This window comes from Lolium rigidum, unplaced genomic scaffold, assembly GCF_022539505.1.
Source record: "Lolium rigidum isolate FL_2022 unplaced genomic scaffold, APGP_CSIRO_Lrig_0.1 contig_5526_1, whole genome shotgun sequence".
Classification (NCBI taxonomy): Eukaryota; Viridiplantae; Streptophyta; class Magnoliopsida; order Poales; family Poaceae; genus Lolium; species Lolium rigidum.
In genome coordinates, this window is record NW_025900948.1 from 345,590 (window position 1) to 365,139 (window position 19,550).

Consider the following 19,550-nt stretch of genomic DNA (forward strand, 5'->3'; position numbering starts at 1 on the left):
TTCTAGATATTTTAAGATAGACTGGATACAAACTAAAGGGAGTAAACCTACACGCTAAAACATGTTCAGTTACACGAAAAATAAGTGAACCTACACTAAAATTAAAATCTCTTACACATTAGGGTAACGGATGGAGTAATTAAAATATCATTAACTCTTTTTGTTGAAAATTTGGAAACTACTTTGAAAGAGAGTATGTGAGGGTACGGGCAGTGGCTAGCATGGGCAGCTGTCCGGGCTCCCCCTATGTTACGTTCTTCTAGTGATAGTTAAGAAAGTAGGTTTAAATATGTACTGGTAGTGGTGGCTCGCGCTATGTATGTCCTTCTAGTCAGCTGTCTGGGCTCCCCCTGTGTATGTTCTTCTAGTCATAGTTAATAAAATAGTTTTAAGTAGTGCTTTATGTGGACAAAAACTGCAAAGGTTGGCTACACTGGCATATTGCCCATGCTCCACTTGTGACCTAGCTCCACTAGTGGGTATTTGCTACTCCATCAGATTTATAATTTTTGTCGCAAATTCAGATGTATCTATTTATAAAACATGATTAGATATATTCAAATTGACGACAATAATTATGGCGATGAAGGAGGCACCTTTTATGGGAAAATATCTAGTGATACATGATACCAATTTTTAACTCAAATTTGTTGGTGTAGAAAAAATCCTGCATGGCTTGGGAGAACGAGGAGTGGAGTGAGTGTGTGTTGTTGAACCCGATTCCTCCCTGCGTGGTTGGATCGGTTCAAAAAGAATGTAATGGCATTTGTAACCAAAACATTGTTGCTTAATTAATACACACCCAATTTTCAAAAAGAAATAAAACTCAAATTTATAGGTGTCAAAAGTATTTGAAACAAATATGTGGGTGTTCATAAGATGTGTGTTTATATTCCATATAATTATCAGAAGCAAATCTGAAAATACATGAAGAGAAACAAATAAAGACAAATTGTTGTGCCAATAGTGTCATTTTGTGTTTTTGACACTATTTATGTTGGATTTGCCTTCCCTGTTTCATGACGATATATTTCAAATTTGGTTCTGAAAATTATAGGAAATGTAAATAGACATCTTGTGAATATCTACGAATATATTTTAGAATTATTTGAAACTTGCGAGCTTGAAGTTTAAAGAGTGGTACTGTTGTATCATGTTATGCAAGCTCGATCAATATTTTAAGAACACGGACGAGAATTGCATGCCCTTTTTGCTAAGAATTAGATTGGAATTAGAACAATAGCGTCAATCCACATGAGGTTAACGCCAACTCCACCATAAACGAGACGGCTATTCTACAATCTCGACAAAGACCCGACAGTTCCATTCCAACCAAAGGAAGAGTACTCTAAGGATGATTAAAGAGTTAAACTCGGGGCAGGCCCACATTGTATAAGGAAGACTCTTTCCGAATTCCAACAATCGGGTCAAACAGCGCGCGTCGCTACTAGCCCATGAAAGCACATAAGTGCATCTTGCTAGTACAACGTCGCATCAGTCCCATCATCGGTGGCTGCATCTACCTCGCCCCTTCGACCCATACTGCGATTGCAGTGAGCTAGGATATCTTGTTGCATGTTGTTATACGTAAATTGTCAATATAACATTACTATTTTATAAATATTACATTTCTTAAGAGTCGTACAACAGAAATATTATGGATCTAAAAGTACATAGTATTTAATATTACAACTGAAAGTGAAGAAACACTTTGAAATCTTCCTTGGTCCCGTGAAGAGTACCATAAAATTCCGAATCCAATTTAATAAACTTTAAAACTAATGGTATGACTAAATTAGGTATCATAATAGCTCAATAGTTTATTCTATAGAATTCGGTGATGCTTGACTAACTATGCTACTAATAACGGCTACTGCTCTACTTCATCATCTAGATCATGGGACCCGATCCTCTAACTTGAAGAAATAAAGTTAGACGAGCTACAACACCCTAACTTGCCTTCTTCCAAACTATATGGCTTAGACCAAAATAACTAGAATACAATTACATAATACAAATTTATGTTATCTATTTTGAGTAATTACATAGAAGCAAAATTATGATACAAGATAATTTAGTTTAAACTTTTTATGTCTACAATAATTACCCACAAGTAGTAATCACAGTAATTAATAGATACTTATACTGCAATCTCCTGATTTTGCTTCATTATTTTTCCTGACTCCATAGGCAATGCCGTATTCCACGTCTTCGATACCTCCACAAAGATCAAGATCTTCATAGGAGATCACACCTCTCCTCCGGTTTACTCGCTTGTAGCCTCCTTCTTAGTGCTCTGGAATTCTAGCAAGGGGTTTGGAATGAATAGAATGAGTCAAGGAGAAACATTTAGCAACAAAAGAATATATTAGAAATTTAAGTATTTTTGGGGGTTGGGGTGTGCACTCAAGCCTAGATCTTTCAATAATTTATTTAAAATAGTTTTACCAATTTTAAATGAATCGGTGATCTTTATAATTCTGAAGGTAAAGATTTTCTTTGTGAAAATTGAAATATGACCCGAAAAAAAATTCAAATATGATTTTATGAAATTTTCCTACTATTTTTGGATATTTATAAAAAAATCCCATTTTGCCCTTCTAGCTTTTAAAACATCTTTAATTTATCATAAATCAATGAGATTTATAAATTCACTTAAAATTCATGTTTAGACTCTTTGAGTCTTCTAGTATCTAGAAAAAATATTATATATGTGTTTCTAAATATTTTCCTATCAAAAGTTATTAGAGAAGTTTTTAGGGTTTTAGAAATTAGAGTATAAATAGAATTGGACCCACTTGTCAGCCTAACTATTTTGTCTAGTCGAACCCGACCGGCTCCGTCGGTTGAACCACCACTCTCTACTCTCTTTCTCTCTCACGCGCTCGACCTCTGTGATGCTAGCGTCGCCCGTGTCATCACCGCTTGATTCCAACGACCTCCGGCGGTCTTAGCCATCGTCGTCGGTCGCTATTGACGTGCCTCTCTCCGCTCCATCGCCATGTCCCGCTTTATTAGTTCCCCGAGGTCTCTCACGTTTGCCCTTAGCCCAAACTCGGTATAGGGTTAGCAGTAACGGTGCTTGCACTATGATTAGTTGGAATTTATGTAATGTTATGTTACAACCTAAGTTACTTTCACTATAACTAGTCTAACTTTGCAACTATGTATGTAACTACCTAGTTATGTTGCTCAAAAAAATATGTAGTTTATGAAGTTCCAAAATTTCAGTTAGACGAGACCTCACATCACATGCACTCCATAAACCAGAGCTACACCGATTTGTGAGAGCGGGGGGGGGGGGAGAGAGAGTAAAAATGCAGCGAGCTTAGACTACAAGCCATCTGGCGACAGTGATCAAGGTAATGAAAAATAATTTTATGTGACCTGGTCCACAAATTCATCTTGTGGACCAACTTCGACAGTTGACACGTGGCTGTAAGAGAGAGAAAGTACATAATTTGTTTCTCTATTTTTAAAATACTATCACGTTGCCACATGTCAATTGCTAAGTTGATCCACAATTCCACATGCATGAATTTGTAGACCAGATCCTGTAAAATTGTTTTCCGTGATCAAGGCGAGGTCAGACACTCAGACCGGCTGCTAAATCAAACCAATCAGCAGAGCCCTTAACGACCCATTGACTTTATACAGAAACTCGAGTTCAGGACGTTGATGGCGCGAGATCCGACGAAACAGGACGGTTGACCATCTCCGTCCGCAGACAAGTAACTCTGTCTCTTCTCTGGATCTGAGCAGCGCGTGTCGATCTCTGTCTACTAGTAGTAGTAGTATACTCCACCGGCCAGCCGGCGACGAACAGCCTCAACCAAGCAAGCACAGAAATTCCTGCGAGTTGGACGCCGCACGCCTTCATGCTTTCGCATTTGGTTTTGACCACACAACCTTAGAAACTGGAAAGGAACGATATGCCGTTTTCTTCAAATTTTCTCGCCGACATGACATCCTGATCCGAAGCTCCAGATTAGTACAAACAGTATATTATCCAAACTTGTTTCTAGAAGAAAGCAGGAACTGCATGGGTCGCAGATCACAGATCCAACTCTAGATTTGTCCATCCATTATCCCGTCTCAGCAGGAGCATCTTCACCGACGTTTTCAGTAGCAACCTCAATAATTATACAGGTCCGGCATGGTTTCTAAACCACACTAGTGTGTTTTAAAAGTACCCGTTTAATTTTGGAGCTTAATAGAATATAGGGCACTCCAGCACCGGTCTTTATAGTCGCCGTGGTAAGCGGGTGCTTCGCGCCACGTCGGAATTCACCTGCGGGTCGTGTCGGACATCCACAGCCCAACCCAAGAAATATTCCACAATTTTCAACGTTGAGATCGGCCACATGCCTGACCAAACCTCGTTGGCACCGGCCTTCCTCATCGGGGCCAACTAAAACTCTGGCAAGTACTACAAGTGCATCTATGCCCAATTTAATGAGAGGAAGAAATTTGGAGATTATTCTTCGATACACATGATCTGCAAAGAGTCGGCCATTTTGCGTCGGTGGGGGATCATCAATGCGGTGTGCAAAAAATTTTATGGCCACTTTGAGAAAGTCATATCGAGGAAGGAGAGTGGCAAGGCCATCGTGTACTTAAAGTACCGCTCATATCTTGTGCACATGTCAATTCCAGAAGCCAGTATTGATGCATTGCCATCTTGTTTGCTAGATGCACGATGTGCTCACTGCGTATAAGGACGACAACGAGGACATGCATTTCGTATTCATGCATTGCTTCAAGAAGCTTTAAGGTGTGAAAAAGTGGGACAAGGTCCGGCTCACTCTCAAAGGAGCCGGCGATGCGGAAGATGGACATTTCCCCTCAACGGTAGCGTTGGCCGACCACCAAATCGGCAACAAAAAGACTAAGGCCGACATGAATGGTGCGTCCACATTGGCGAGCTTTGATGCCATCATTGAGAAGATGGTTTCATATTTCTCCTCCGACAACAAAGAGAGGGATGAAATGGCGCCGCCATGTGGAGGGCCATGTTGGACAAGCAAGACGTGAATTTGGGGCTCAAGAGGGAGAAGGTGGAAGCCGCTAATATGGAAGCCAAAATTCTGGTATGATGAATGCCATGAATGAAGCATCGCACATTGCATTGGCCATTGGCGAGGGTATGGCGTGAGATATACCGCGAGCGCATCAGCAAGGAGGTGTTGGCTACCCGAGCATCGTTAGCAGCGGCGGCAACGCCGCCCGTGCTAGAGGAGCCACCGGTCAACGTTGAGCCGTCGATGGTCGACGATCCGGATGAGATGGAGGTGTCTGCACTTCACACTGGTCATTTGATCTACTTGGCCATGAAGCTCAAGTTTTTTTTTTGTAGCCGGACTATGATAGCAAATTGGTGGTTGGATGTGTTAGCCGAACTAGACGTTGAATTGTTATTCGAAAAACTTGACTTGCATTTATATTTTTATGTGTGATTTTAAATTTATTTTAGGCCAAAATTTCTATTAGAACTAAGCTATTGGAGTCGTCGGTTTGATGGTCAATATTTCAGACGATTTTCAGTGAAATTACACTTAGATTTGGTCCGATATTTTCGTCATGTAATTTTCTAGAACTGTGCACTAGCTTAAATTTTTCATTTTTATTAATTCAAATGCAAGGAATCAACACTATACTTCTGCTCAATGTTCTAATATTATTTTTTTACGTTGCATATCATAGAAATTTTAGTGCTGAAAATTAGGATTTACAAAAAATAATGACCAACGATAAAATTGATTAATCGACCGATAATCAATTAATCTCCATCTTAAGATTGACCATCTTAAGATTGACCGATAAGTTAACAATAACGACATTGTATATGCAACGACATGACAATGTTAAAATGTTACCGCTGTCGTACTTGTCTAGTTGAGCAGTAGCTGATGGCACAGGGAGAGGGAAGGAAGCATGCCAGCCATAGCCGAGGAAGGTGTCTGTCCATGGCCGCCACGCCACATGCTCCCCATCACCAACTGTTCCTCCCTGTCGACTTCACTGATTGACTTTCTTGCTTCAAAAGTTCCCTTTCGACGGCTCCTCTTCTCTATTCAACGCTCATCCAATTTCTCACGTACTATTTGTCTAGTACAAATTGCAAACATAGGCCGAACTAAACATTTCTATCTTGTGATTATAATGCTGACACGGCTAGATTATTGTAAAATTAATCAACCATCGCCCTATATAAACGCATCCGAAGCACATCGATCCTGCCCAACTTGAGTTCAAGCAGTGCAGTGCAGATCAAAACAGTCGGCCGTCATGTCGAAGCCAAGGTGAGTGTTCTGTTCGTTCTAGCTCGATCGAGCTGTTGGATACGACGTGCGATGTGATGCGATGATGGTGTGTGATTGTTTGCGCAGGTTCGACGGCAAGGTGGTGATCGTGACGGGCGGAGCGAGCGGCATCGGCGAGGCGATGGCGCGGCTGTTCGCGGCGAGCGGCGCCACGGTGGTGATCGCGGACATCCAGGACGCGCTCGGCGAGGCGCTGGCGGCCTCCATCGGCGCGCCATGCACGTACGCGCGCTGCGACGTGACGGACGAGGCCCAGGTGGAGGCCACGGTGGGCGCGGCCGTGGCCGCGCACGGCCGCCTGGACGTCATGCTCAGCAACGCCGGCATTCTGCTCCTCACGGGCTCCGTCACCGACATGGACCTGTCGGCGCTGGACCGCGTCATGGCCGTCAACTTCCGCGGCGCGGCGGCGTGCGTCAAGCACGCGGCGCGCGCCATGGTGGCCGCGGGGACGCGCGGCGCCATCGTGTGCACGGGGAGCGTGGCGTGCGTGCAGGGCGGGTACGGCCCCGCGTCGTACACGGCGTCCAAGCACGCGCTGCTGGGCCTGGTGCGCTCCGCGGCCGGGGAGCTGGGTCGGCACGGCGTGCGCGTCAACCTCGTGTCCCCCGGCGGCGTGGCCACGCCGCTCAGCCTCACGCTGGCCGGGGTGGGCGCCGAGGAGATGGAGGCAATGACGGAGGCCGGGAGCATGCTGCGCGGGAAGGTGCTGCGCGCCGCCGACGTGGCGGAGGCGGCGCTGTTCCTCGCGTCCGACCAGGCCGGGTACGTCAGCGGGCACAACTTCGTCGTCGACGGCGCCGCCACCGTCGCCATCCCCTCCGTGCTGGAGTCCATCGGGCTGTGAATGTGCCGTACGCCCCGCACGTCGTCTCGTTTCGTTATCTGCTCTCTATAATTCATCTGTTCATACTTACTACAGCAGTTTGTAAGCTCGAGATATTAAACATCAGAATTTATTCTAGTTTGCTGTTGCATTAGTCTTTGGAGCACAGAATTGCGGGTTGGCATGCTAATATCGTACACTGTATTGTTAATCATGTTGTATACAGGGCTTGGGGTAAATGTCAAACAAAACAAAACCTAGAGTGGCAGAGCACGAACTCGCACGTCTGAACAAAAGAATGAACAGCAGCTATTATGGAATGGGTGGCAGAGTAAGCTTAGGTTGTTTAGAAAACTTGCTAAAGGCTGGAGTGCCAATCTTATAGCAGATATTAGGAAACATAAAAAGATGTTGATGGAGGAATATTATTTCCTAGACATCAAGGCTGAAAACCTCTCCCTGACTGATGGGGAAAAAGACAGGTTGAATACAATCTTTACAGAGCTTAATAACTAATGGGTTATTGAGGAAGTAAAGGCAAAGGTCTAGGGAAGGTCTAGGGATAGAGATATAGTAGGAGATAGGAATACAACTCATTACTTGCATGTTGTAGCTAATTAGAGTAGAAGAAAGAAAATGATCCAGATATTATATGGCCTTGATAGGGATGCAACTATAAGGAGTTATTCAGCAGTATCGGCCAATTTGCCTCCTTAATATTAGCTTCAAGGTGTTTACAAAAGTCGGAACAAATCGTGTCACGGGTATCGCAGAAAAGGTGGTTCAACCAACACAGACTGCTTTCATGCCAGGGAGGCATATCTTAGAAGGTGCAGTTATTCTTCACGAGACTATTCATGAGCTTCATAGGAAGAAGTTGGATGGGGTGTTATTTAAAATTGATTTTGAAAAGGCATATGACAAAGCAGACGATGCGTATGAAAGGCTTTGATCCGACGTGGTGTCAGTGGGTGCAGCGCTATATCGAGAAAGGGAGTGTGGGTATTAGAGTAAACGATGACATAGGTCATTATTTTCAAACTAAGAAGGGGCTCCGTCAGGGAGATCCTTTATCTCCTATTCTTTTCAATATAGTTGCAGATATGCTTGCTATTTTGATTCAGAGAGCGAAGGAGGATGGCCAGGTTAGTGGGCTTATCCCTCATCTAGTTGATGGGGGTATCTCCATTTTACAATATGCGGATGACACGATTCTTTTCATGGAGCATGATTTAGACAAAGCGTTGAATATGAAAATGGTCCTATGTATCTTTGAACAATTGTCAGGGCTCAAAATTAATTTTCACAAGAGTGAGTTGTTTTGTTTTGGGAGGGCGAGAGATATGGAGACAGAGTATAAGACTCTATTTGGGTGTGACATTGGTTCTCTGTCATTCAGATATTTGGGGATTCCAATACATTTTAGAAAACTGACAAATGGGGAGTGGAAACCCGTGGAGGATCGATTTGAGAAAAAATTTAGTTGTTGGGCCGGTAAGATGCTCTCCTATGGTGATCGTTTAACTCTGATTAATTCTGTACTCACAAGCTTGCCAATGTTTATGCTTTCCTTTCTTGAGGTGCTTGTTGGGGTTAGAAAACGATTAGACTTTTTCCGATCACGTTTTTTTTGGCAAAATGATGGACACAAGAGAAAATATAGGCTGGCAAAATGGAATATTATTTGTAGGCCCAAGAGTCAGGGGGGATTGGGAGTGGAGGTCATCGAATTAAAGAACAAGAGTTTGCTTAGCAAGTGGCTTTTCAAACTTATTAATGAACAAGGTGTTTGGCAACAATTGTTGCAAAATAAATATTTAAAGGATCAGACTTTGTCTCAAGTTGCTGCAAGACCAACCGATTCTCCATTCTGGAAGGGTTTAATGAAGGTCAAAGAGGACTTCTTCACGCGTGGGTCAATGGAAGTAGGAAATGGACAAAATACGAGATTCTGGGAGGATGTCTGGCTTGGGAATAGACCCATTCGCGATCAATATCCCTCTCTTTATCGTATTGTTAATCGATCTAATGTTTCGGTCGCCCAAGTGATGAGTGTGATCCCCTTGAACATAGGTTTTAGGAGGGCGCTATCGGGCTATAGGTGGGACAGATGGGTTCACCTTGTTACTCGTCTTATGGGAGTGCAGCTTACTGATTCTAATGATGTATTTCGTTGGAATCTTACGGCGTCGGGTCAGTTCTCGGTTAAATCGATGTATCTAGATTTGCTTGATAATCCTGTAGGGATTTTTAAAAAATACATTTGGAAGATTAAAGTTCCACTTAAAATCAGAATTTTTTTGTGGTTTCTTCATAAAAAGGTCATTCTAACTAAAGACAATCTCAAAAAAAGAAATTGGCAGGGGTGTTCTAAATGTTGCTTTTGTGATCACGATGAGACAATTCAACATTTATTTTTCGCTTGCCCGTTTGCAAAGATTCTTTGGCGCATTATTTACTTGACTTTTAATATCCCAACACCTATGAATGTGAATAATCTGTTTGGTAATTGGTAAAATGGCGTGTCTAAGAAGGATACATGCCATATCAGAGTTGGAGTTTGCGCTTTTCTTTGGGCAATCTGGAATGTCCGTAATGATTTTGTCTTTAACAAAAAAAGTTTCCCATCTTTTCTGCAGGTTATTACTATGGTTACCCACTGGATCCATATGTGGTCTTATCTCCAGCCGGAGGATGTGCGCCGGGACATGGATATTGGGTGCAACCGCTTGGCGACGGTAGCACGGGATTTCTACAGCCGGTGCGGTTGGCGTACTGATAGGCGGCTCACATGAAGATCTTGTGGCGGCGCGTCTTTTTTATCTTTTTTAGATGGCTAGTTCATGTCGAGACTTTGAGTGATCCATGATTTGTAATAAATTTGTTTTGGAGACCTAATAAAGTTAATAAAGGGCCGCATGCATCAATTGATGCAGAGGCTGGGGTTTTATCCCCCTTATCGAAAAAAAAGGAGTTATTCAAATGGGAAGATAGACCTGACATTAGACTCGAGGAGGATTTTTTTTCTCTAGTGGTGAAAATGTTACCTAGAGAAGAATGTCATGTTATAAAGTTGATTCTCTTGGGAGGAAATTAATAAAACATTGTTTTCCTCGTGTGCTGATGGAGCACTAGGACCTGACGGGCTCTCCTTCATGTTCTACCAGCGGTACTACTGTACTAGGATATTGATAAGCAAGAATTCCTAGAAATGTTTGAAGAGTGGTATGAGGGTAATTTGGACACATATATAGGATCATTTTTTACCATGATCACTTTAATCCCCAAAGAAAATGATGCTAGGATATTTTTACCATGAAAATTTTAGACCTATTAGCCTCCTTAATTGTGGTTTTAAGATATTTCCTAAGGTAGTTACCAATAGGTTTTCCAAAATTATTGATAGGTTAATTGCTTATTGTCAATCTGGTTTCACTAGAAGTAGATTTATTTTAGAAAGTGTAGTCACTCCCCATGAAGTAATTCATGTAATTCATAAGAGGAAGGAACATGGTTTGGTTTTTAAAATAGATTATAAGAAAGCTTATGATAAAATCAATCTAGAAGCTAGATGGTTTGGCCCTAAAATAATTGCCTTGATTATGCAGCTTACTCAAGGGGGCTAGTTGGAGTGAAAGTCAATGATGTAGAAGGGGATTTCTTTCAGATTGGATTGGCAAAGGCTTGAGGCAGGGGGGCCTTTTGCACAAGTGTTTTTCAATGTAGTGGTAGATGTGTCATTACAACAGAAATAGCCCCGTAGAGACATTATTTGGTCTCCTAGAGACATTATCTCTTCCTATACACTAGAGTAGAGACGTTTGTTAAGTGTCACATAAGTGCTACTACATGCATTGTCTCTAGGAGAAAAAGACACATCTAGAATGTCTTAACATATTGTAAGACATTTCGTAGAGGCACTACACATTGTCCATGCATTCTATAAGGCATTAGTAAAGACATTTCGTTATGTAATTATTCTCCAGCATATATAAAAATAAACTATAAAAGTTTGTACTCGTCTAGGCACTTAGCATCACAACATCTTGCTAATACTCTTACAGAAAATCTTATCATGACTATATAGAAAGCCTCGAGATTATGTAAAATGCCTCTATGGAATGTAAATAGTGTCTCTAGCTATTATGTAAGGTCACTTTAGAAAGTGTCTCAAAAATGCATCTATATTACTTATTGCGGAAGTTTCTTTAGTGTCTCATAGAATGACTTTAAACATGCATTTGATACTCATGACAAAAATATCTCAACATGTGTTTCCATAGTTAATACAATTCAGATGGTGTCTACAATAAGTATCTCTACAGCGAGGCGCCTATGGTGACTTCGTCAATATCAAGACCCATCGAATCAGTTCTTCGATGCAATCTCTCAGAGGTTCTCATAGGGGTAGGGTGTACGTGTGTGCGTTCATAGGGGTAAGTGTGTACGCGTATCTGCGAGCGTCTTTGATTGTACTGTGTTTCGCAAAAAAAAAAATCTCTACATCAAGGAAAGTGCCTCTACATGATTATTTAAACATTTGATAAAGGAAAATCATGATGGAGTAGCAGGTGATTTAAAGTGGTAAGTCTGCGGTAATGCAGATGATGCCTTTCTCTTATTGGAGAAACATGAAAGAGTGGCAGTAAATTTAAAGTGGATCTTGACCTGCTTTGAGAAGCTCTCAAGGATGAGGATTACCTATGACAAGAGTGAATTGGTCACTATTAACATGGAACAGGCTGAAACCTTGCCTTTCTTGGACATCTTTCAATGTATGGAAGGCATGTGGCCCGTGAAATATCTATGGCTTCCTTTACATTTTGAAATACTTAAGAGCGAAGACTTGCAGTCGCTGATAGATAGTTTACTAGGACATATGGCAGGCTGGAGAGGTAAACTTTTGTCCTTAGAAGCAAAAAAAGGATATTGATCCAAACTGTGTTAGCTAGTAGTCCTATGTACTTGTTGTCCTTAAACTCCTGAAGTGGGCGTTGAAGTTAATTAATACTTAGTTAGCCAACCGTTTGTGGGCAGCGAAAATTCACTTACCTAACAGGCACTCTATTTGTTAAAAGCTGCATTCAGGCCCAAGGTAGTTTGTGGAAAAAGATTACTGATGCTAAGTATGATACGAGAAGTCCTAATATCCTTTACTGCGAGGATACACACCCCTCAATCTTCTGGAAAAGTGTGATTTAATGGTTGTTAAACTAGGTTATAGATGGAAGGATGGTAATGAAAAATCTATTAGGTTTTGGAAAAACGTGTGGTTTGAGAACATTCCCCTAGCCACACAATTCTGGGATATATTTATTGTAGTTAACCAACAAACTAAAACAATTGAGGAGTTGTGGGATGGATCTTAGTTGAGATGTACCTTTAGGAAAACCATTCACTGACGCCATGATAATTCGGTGGTAGGTAATCTTTGAAATAGCTAGAAGTATTAGCCTTAACTAGCTGAATGCCCGTGCGTTGCTACGAAATAACAATAAAATATTCATGTGTTCTTTGAAATGTTGTTCAATTTTATGTCACGAGTGAGTCTTGTCAGAAACATCTATATCTTCATCTTTGTTTTTTTTTCACCACGTCTACAAGAAGATGATTGGCTCCCTCAATAGTTCAATTTACTTGATAGTTTTTATCTATCAATTTTTCATTAATTTGAGAACAATGTTATAGTAGAAATACCGAAAAACCAATTGTTACTAAAATAGGGCTATTTGCCGAGTGTTTTTATTTCGGAACTGGGAAAATAGCAGGTTTTGTCTAGTGTCACGATCAAAACACTTGGCAAAAGCACGCCACGGCAAGCCCTTGAGACACGTGGCCACATTGCATGTGAGTAACGATTGACAACGTAAACGGTTTGTTGAGTATCCTCTAAGGGATACTCATAAAACTACTAATTACTTTTGCCACCGGATATCTGTTGTGTACTCTTTGCCGAGTGCAAACACTCTCGGAAAACTATAGTACCAATATTTTTTTCTCCAGAATGTATGTCGTGTACTCTATACGAAGCTGAAAGGATCGTATGCCGCACCTAGGGGGGGGGGGTGAATAGGTGCTAACCAATTTTTAGTTCTTTTTCAATTTAGGCTTGACACAAAGGTGAATTCTCTAGATATGCAACTAAGTGAATTTACCTATATGACAAGGCAAACAACTAAGCAAGATATAGCTAAGCAATATAAGAGATAGAATAGGATAGAGGTAACCGAGAGTGGAGCACGCGATGACACGGAGATGATTCCCGTAGTTCCCTTCCTTTGCAAGAAGGTACGTCTACGTTTGGAGGAGTGTGGTTGCTACGAAAGCCAAACCAACAGCCACGAAGGCTTCACTCAGATCTCCGGTGAGCAACGCCACGAAGGCCTAGCCCACTTCCACTAAGGGATTTCCTCGAGGCGGAAACCGGGCCTTTACAAGGTTCTTGGGGCACACATCCACAACCGAATTGGAGGCTCCCAAATCTGTTACAACACAACAATCAACAACAATACATCAACACAAATCAACTAGGGATCCAAAGAGGAACACTAGCAAGGGGGCCCTCAACAAAATGAGGGGGAAATGCAAATTGCTTCGGTGAAGATGTAGATCGGGGTCTTCTCCTTCGATTCTCCAAAGCACAAGGGATTTGGGTGGTTGAAGGAGGAGATCCGATGGATTTGGTGTTCTTGGTGGCTCAACAATGGTGTATGACTTTTTGGGGAAGAAGTGAGCAGCCAAACCACTTGGGGAAGAAGGGTATTTATAACCCTGGAGAAAAACTGCCGTTGGAGGGCTGAGCGGTAGTACCAGCCAGGTTGGGCCGGTACTACCGGCCACAGTCGAGTAGCTCGGGCCAAGAAGGGGTGGCCACGTGGCCAAAATGGAGCCGGGCCGAAGGGGGAGGCCGGAGCCTCCGGCCGGGGTATCGGCCGTGGTACCGCCGGGGCCCCAACTCCCCTGGCAAGTGTGCTGAGGCGCCCCGCGCCAACCGGTACCTTGGGCGGTACCAAGGCCGGAGCCTCCGGCCGTGGCCAGGCCGGCGGTACCGCCCAAGCCTCCGGCCCCTCCTTTTCTTTCTTTTTCTCTTCTTCTTCTCATTTCTTCCTTTCTTCTTTTCTTTCTTTTCTCTTCCGATATCTTGCACGCTCTTCACACTTTGGGCATCTAGAGAATGTAATAACCTACAAATCTTATATATTGAAATGTTCATATATCATCATTGTCATCAACACCAAAACTATATATAAAATGAGATATGTTCTTTCAATCTCCCCCTTTTTGGTTTCTTGATGACAACATAAGATTTGCATAAGATGTGAGTATTTGAGCAAAGAAAATATAAGACAATATAAGAAGCTCCCCCTAGACATGTGCATCCAATAGAATTAACATTTGAATAAGAGGCACATAATCTAGGATCAAAATACTCAAGTAAATATGATTCACCAACAAGTGCAAAGATACAGAGTAAGCAAATAAATTCATCACTTGCATTTGTGAATAGACAAGCATATATGAGTAAAGACAAGTGTTGAGTTTAGAGATCATACCACATGAAGTTCACTTAGTCTTTACCATAGAGATAGATAGGTAATGTCTCATACATAAATAGATAGCCCCTATGTCTCACACACATAGATAAGGTTCATAAAGCATAATAAGTAGTTCTCAACAATAGATAACCATAAGTCACAAGCATAAAGAGTCAAAGAAAACGCAAGCTTGTGACTTCCCATGCAAGTCCCGAACCTAATAGAACTCTTCTCCCCCTTTGACATCAAGATGCCAAAAAGGTTGAAGAGCGATGCTATCGTCCCTAGCCATCAAGGAAGTCCCCGGCAATATCGGAGTCGACATCATAGGAGGGTCCATCCTCGCCATCAGACCACTGGCTATGAGCAGAAATCCACTGAGGCTTCGGAAGGATATTCTCTTCAGATCCTGGAGGAGACACTTCCACACCAAGCTTTGTCATGATGCTCTTCTGACGGCGTCGAGCTTTCTTCTCTGCCACATAGGCGTCATACATACGCTCCTGAATATCCAGCTGGAGGCAGAAGGTCTTCTTTACCTTGATCTTGAGTTTGGTGTACCAAGAGGGCTCGAGCATGGGATCATATGCGGAGTGAGCCGGAGGCCCCCCAAGGGCCATATGAGGAGTAAAGCCATCAATGAGTTTGAGGCCATCAAACCGGTGAGCAGGAGCAGTGGAAGGATCTGCAGGACCTGCTGAAGTAGCTGCTGAGGCCGAGGTAGGAGCTGGGAGCCCATGATCTTTGATAAGAATATTCTTGCGACGATGCTCAATGAGGGGTGAGTATGGTTCCAGAATAGCGCCCTCAAATTTCTGACGCCACACCTCAGAAATAAGCTTCATGATGAAGGGAGCAAAGGAAGGAGACCTCTTCTCCACCATACGCCCGAAGATCTGGTTCCACAGGCAATCCATGACATCCATCTTCTTACCTTTGCCCTTCCGGAGATGAGTTTGAAGCATCAAGTCAATGACAAAAGAATGGATCTCATCAACATTACCAACTCTGACGGCAACGGTCTCACGGTAGATGCGAAGCATAATATCATATACGGGTTGGAGACCGGAAGTGAATCCAAGCTTGCATCGACCGGGCATATAGAGCGGCGCAAGAACATCTTTGGTGCTTGCATTAGACTCCTCATGAAACCTCCAACCACTAGAACGGTCATCTTCACAATTTTCCGGAATAGGATAACCAAGAATCTGTCCAAAGTTGCTCCAAGTGGTAGTGAGTACCTCATCACGAGTCATCCAAGTAATGGAGCAAGCTTTATCCTCATGAAAATAGACTGTGGCAAAGAACTGAGTCACAAGGTACGGATCATAGTTGCATTGGAAATTCATGATGGGAAGCAAACCAAACTCCTCGCAAATCCCAAGAGCTTCATGAAAGTAGGCATTCTTCTTCAAATGGTCAATGTTGATATACCGTTGATCAACAACCTTCATCTTGGGAGGATAGACTTCATTGAATATGCACTCTTGAACCTCGGTGTAGAAGTGGCGGTTGCGGGTGCGAGAAGACCGAGGCCCCAAATAGGGGTTAGCGGTGCGAATAGCCATGTATGCATGAAGGCGGACGCTGCCATAGGACTCAATAGCCTTTTTCCCTTTCTTTTTATTTGCCAAAGAAGCACCACGCGCAGTAGTGGCACGGGGTAACACTTCATCTTGTTCAACAAACTCATCCTCAAGGGTCGGATCCCCTCGCCTCTTCCGACTAGCACCTGTGAAATAGACGAACAGAGCCGAGGGAAATATGGGATAAGGGCACAAGCTCATCTCAATTAAACAAAATTTTGACCCAAAATACACATGCATGATGAATAAAAAAATGGCCACACACAATAGGTAAAAAAATGCTACATAGTAGAGGTTAACGGTGCTACATACTAGAGGACATAGATCAGCAATAGATACAACCTCTTAGTGAAAGATTTAGCCAAAAATCTAAGCATGTAGAACCGCCAACCAACAAACATGTAAGCCAAAATACGAGCAAAATACACGGAGGGAGAGGCTAATACCGGGAGCCATGGAGGAGGAGAGGTGGGGGAAGGCTCCCACGGAGCCGATCCGGCCGGAGGGGGGCGGAGGATGGCGGGGGAGCGGGGGAGGCGCGCGGCAGGGCGGCGGCTGTGCGGCAGGGGCGGTTTGGAGGCGTTTGGGGAAGGAGGCGTTTGGGGAAGAGAGGGTGAGCCTGGGGCTCGACCCGACCTCTCTTGGAGGTACCGGCCCGAGGCCGGCGGTAGTACCGGCCAGGCCCCAGGCGGTACTACCGGCCTGGTCAGGCCCGGGTCGGCCAGCCTCCTCCCTTTTTTTTATAAAACACCCCTGTTTTTTAAAACACAATTTGGTCAAGGATAAACATGAGTTTTGGTATGCAAAAAAAAAATTGTTTGAAACGAGCTTGTGAAAGACATAGAAAGCTTTTAGAGATGAGAGAATGGCTTAGGATGGACACAAAGAGGGGTATGGTACTATGAACTCAAGTTTGCAAGGATCAACACAAGAGAAAGCCAAACATTGAGCCAATTCCCATAAGAACAAGGAGATGTCAATAAAATCCAATGAAGATCCAAATTACTCCAACTCTTCACAAAGAAGAGTGTGGTGGCCTAGGCCACCATATATGAGTGTTGTGGCATGGCACCGCGAAGATATATCTTGGGTCCAAGCCACTACTCATCATTGAAGCTCACATATCAACATATGATATAAAGAGAATGATATCTTAATGTTGGCATTATGGGGGGAGGGATAGCTCAATAATTTAAACCGCACTCCCCCTATATCCATGCCCACATATAAACCAAATAAAGTTTTGAGACGAAGGTGTGTTTGCAAGATGGTCAAGCTATACTCCTTGAATCAATGATATTTAGCTCATTCCTCAAATAAGTGAACCTTGCTTCATCAAGAGGCTTCGTGAATATATCGGCAAGTTGATCTTTGGTAGGAACATAGATAAGCTCAATATCACCACGGGCAACATGATCCCTAATGAAATGATTCCGGATCTCAATATGCTTCGTTCTTGAATGTTGCACCGGATTATAGGCAATCTTGATGGCACTTTCATTGTCACATAATAGAGGCACTTTGTCACAAATGACACCGTATTCCTTTAAAGTTTGCCTCATCCATAACAATTGAGTGCATCCACTTGCGGCGGCAACATATTCGGCTTCGGCGGTGGAGAGAGATATACAATTTTGCTTCTTAGAAGACCAACACACCAAGGACCTACCAAGAAATTGGCAAGCCCCGGAGGTTGATTTCCTATCATCCTTGTCTCCCGCCTAATCCGCATCGGTGTATCCATTGAGAATAAAGCTTGAGCCTTTGGGGTACCAAATACCATATCTTGGGGTATCAACCAAATATCGAAAGATTCTCTTGAGAGCTATCATGTGGCTCTCCTTAGGAGAAGCTTGATACCTTGCACACACACCAACACTCAACACTATGTCCGGTCTAGATGCGCAAAGGTAAAGCAAGGATCCAATCATGGAGCGATATACCTTTTGATCCACCTCTTTACCATTGGGATCAAGTGCAAGATGACATTTGGTAACCATAGGAGTGGCAACACCTTTCATCTCGGTCATCTTGAACCTCTTGAGCATGTCTTGGAGATATTTTGCTTGGTTGATGAAGGTTCCTCCTCTCAATTGCTTGATCTCAAAACCAAGGAAGAACTTCATCTCTCCCATCATAGACATCTCAAACCTATCGGTCATAAGCTTTGAGAATTCATCATTGAAAGCTTTGTTAGTAGAGCCAAAGATAATATCATCAACATATAATTGGCAAACGAAAAGCTCCCCATTGACCCTCTTAGTAAAAAGAGTGGGATCGATTAGCCCAACATCAAACCCACGGTCTACCAATAATTCCTTAAGGTGCTCATACCAAGCTCTAGGAGCTTGTTTGAGACCATAAAGAGCTTTATCAAGCTTGTAGACATGGTTAGGGAAGTTGAGATCCTCGAACCCCGGGGGTTGCTTAACATAAACCTCTTCATGCAAGGGACCATTAAGAAATGTACTTTTCACATCCATTTGTTGTAACTTAAAGTTATGATGCGATGCATAAGCAAGAAGGATACGGATGGACTCAAGGCGAGCCACGGGAGCATAGGTTTCTCCAAAGTCAATTCCCTCAACTTGAGAGAACCCTTGAGCCACCAATCTTGCCTTGTTCCTCACAACATTTCCAAACTCATCTTGCTTGTTCTTGAATATCCATTTAGTGCCAATAACATTGCGGCACCCCTTTGGCTTCTCTACTAAGGTCCACACTTTGTTGCGCTTGAAGTTGTTGAGTTCTTCATGCATAGCTTCCAACCAATCCGAATCTTCAAGGGCTTCAAATACTTTCTTGGGTTCTACTAAGGAGATATAAGCATGATGATTGCTAAAGTTAGCCAATTGCCTTCTTGTGGAAACTTTTGCCCTTATATCACCAAGGACCTTGTCATGTGTGTGTTCACGAATTTCAAGGTTCCTTTCTCTCCTTGCTAGACGACGGGCCTCGATCTCCTCCTTGGTTCTTCTTGGCCTTGGAGGTATCACTTGATCAACTTGATCTTTTGGGTCCCCGTCTTGACCTTCAACTTGAGCAACTTCAATTTCTTGAGAGTGCTCAAACTCATGTGCTTGATCTTGGACATCATTTGGTGCGGAGCAAATATCAAATGGATACTCGTCGGAGCCATCATGAATTCTTGATTGATCTTGACCTTGATCTTCTCCTTGATCTTCTCCTTGATCTTGTCCTTGATCTTGCACACAAGAAGGAGGGTTTTGTTCTTGTTCTTGGGTTGGTGCATCATTTGCTTCACTTGATGGGGTTTGTT

At 42.9% G+C, this 19,550-nt stretch overlaps 1 protein-coding gene across 1 annotated transcript; it reads left to right on the top strand.

The window, feature by feature from the left end:
• Positions 1 to 6,288: 6,288 nt before the first annotated feature.
• LOC124681762 (short-chain dehydrogenase reductase 5-like) lies at positions 6,289 to 7,170 on the top strand. Its single transcript, XM_047216587.1, has 2 exons — positions 6,289 to 6,302; positions 6,390 to 7,170. The coding sequence occupies exons 1-2, from the start codon at positions 6,289 to 6,291 to the stop codon at positions 7,168 to 7,170; spliced, it is 795 nt and encodes a 264-aa protein (XP_047072543.1).
• The last annotated feature ends 12,380 nt before the right edge of the window (positions 7,171 to 19,550 follow it).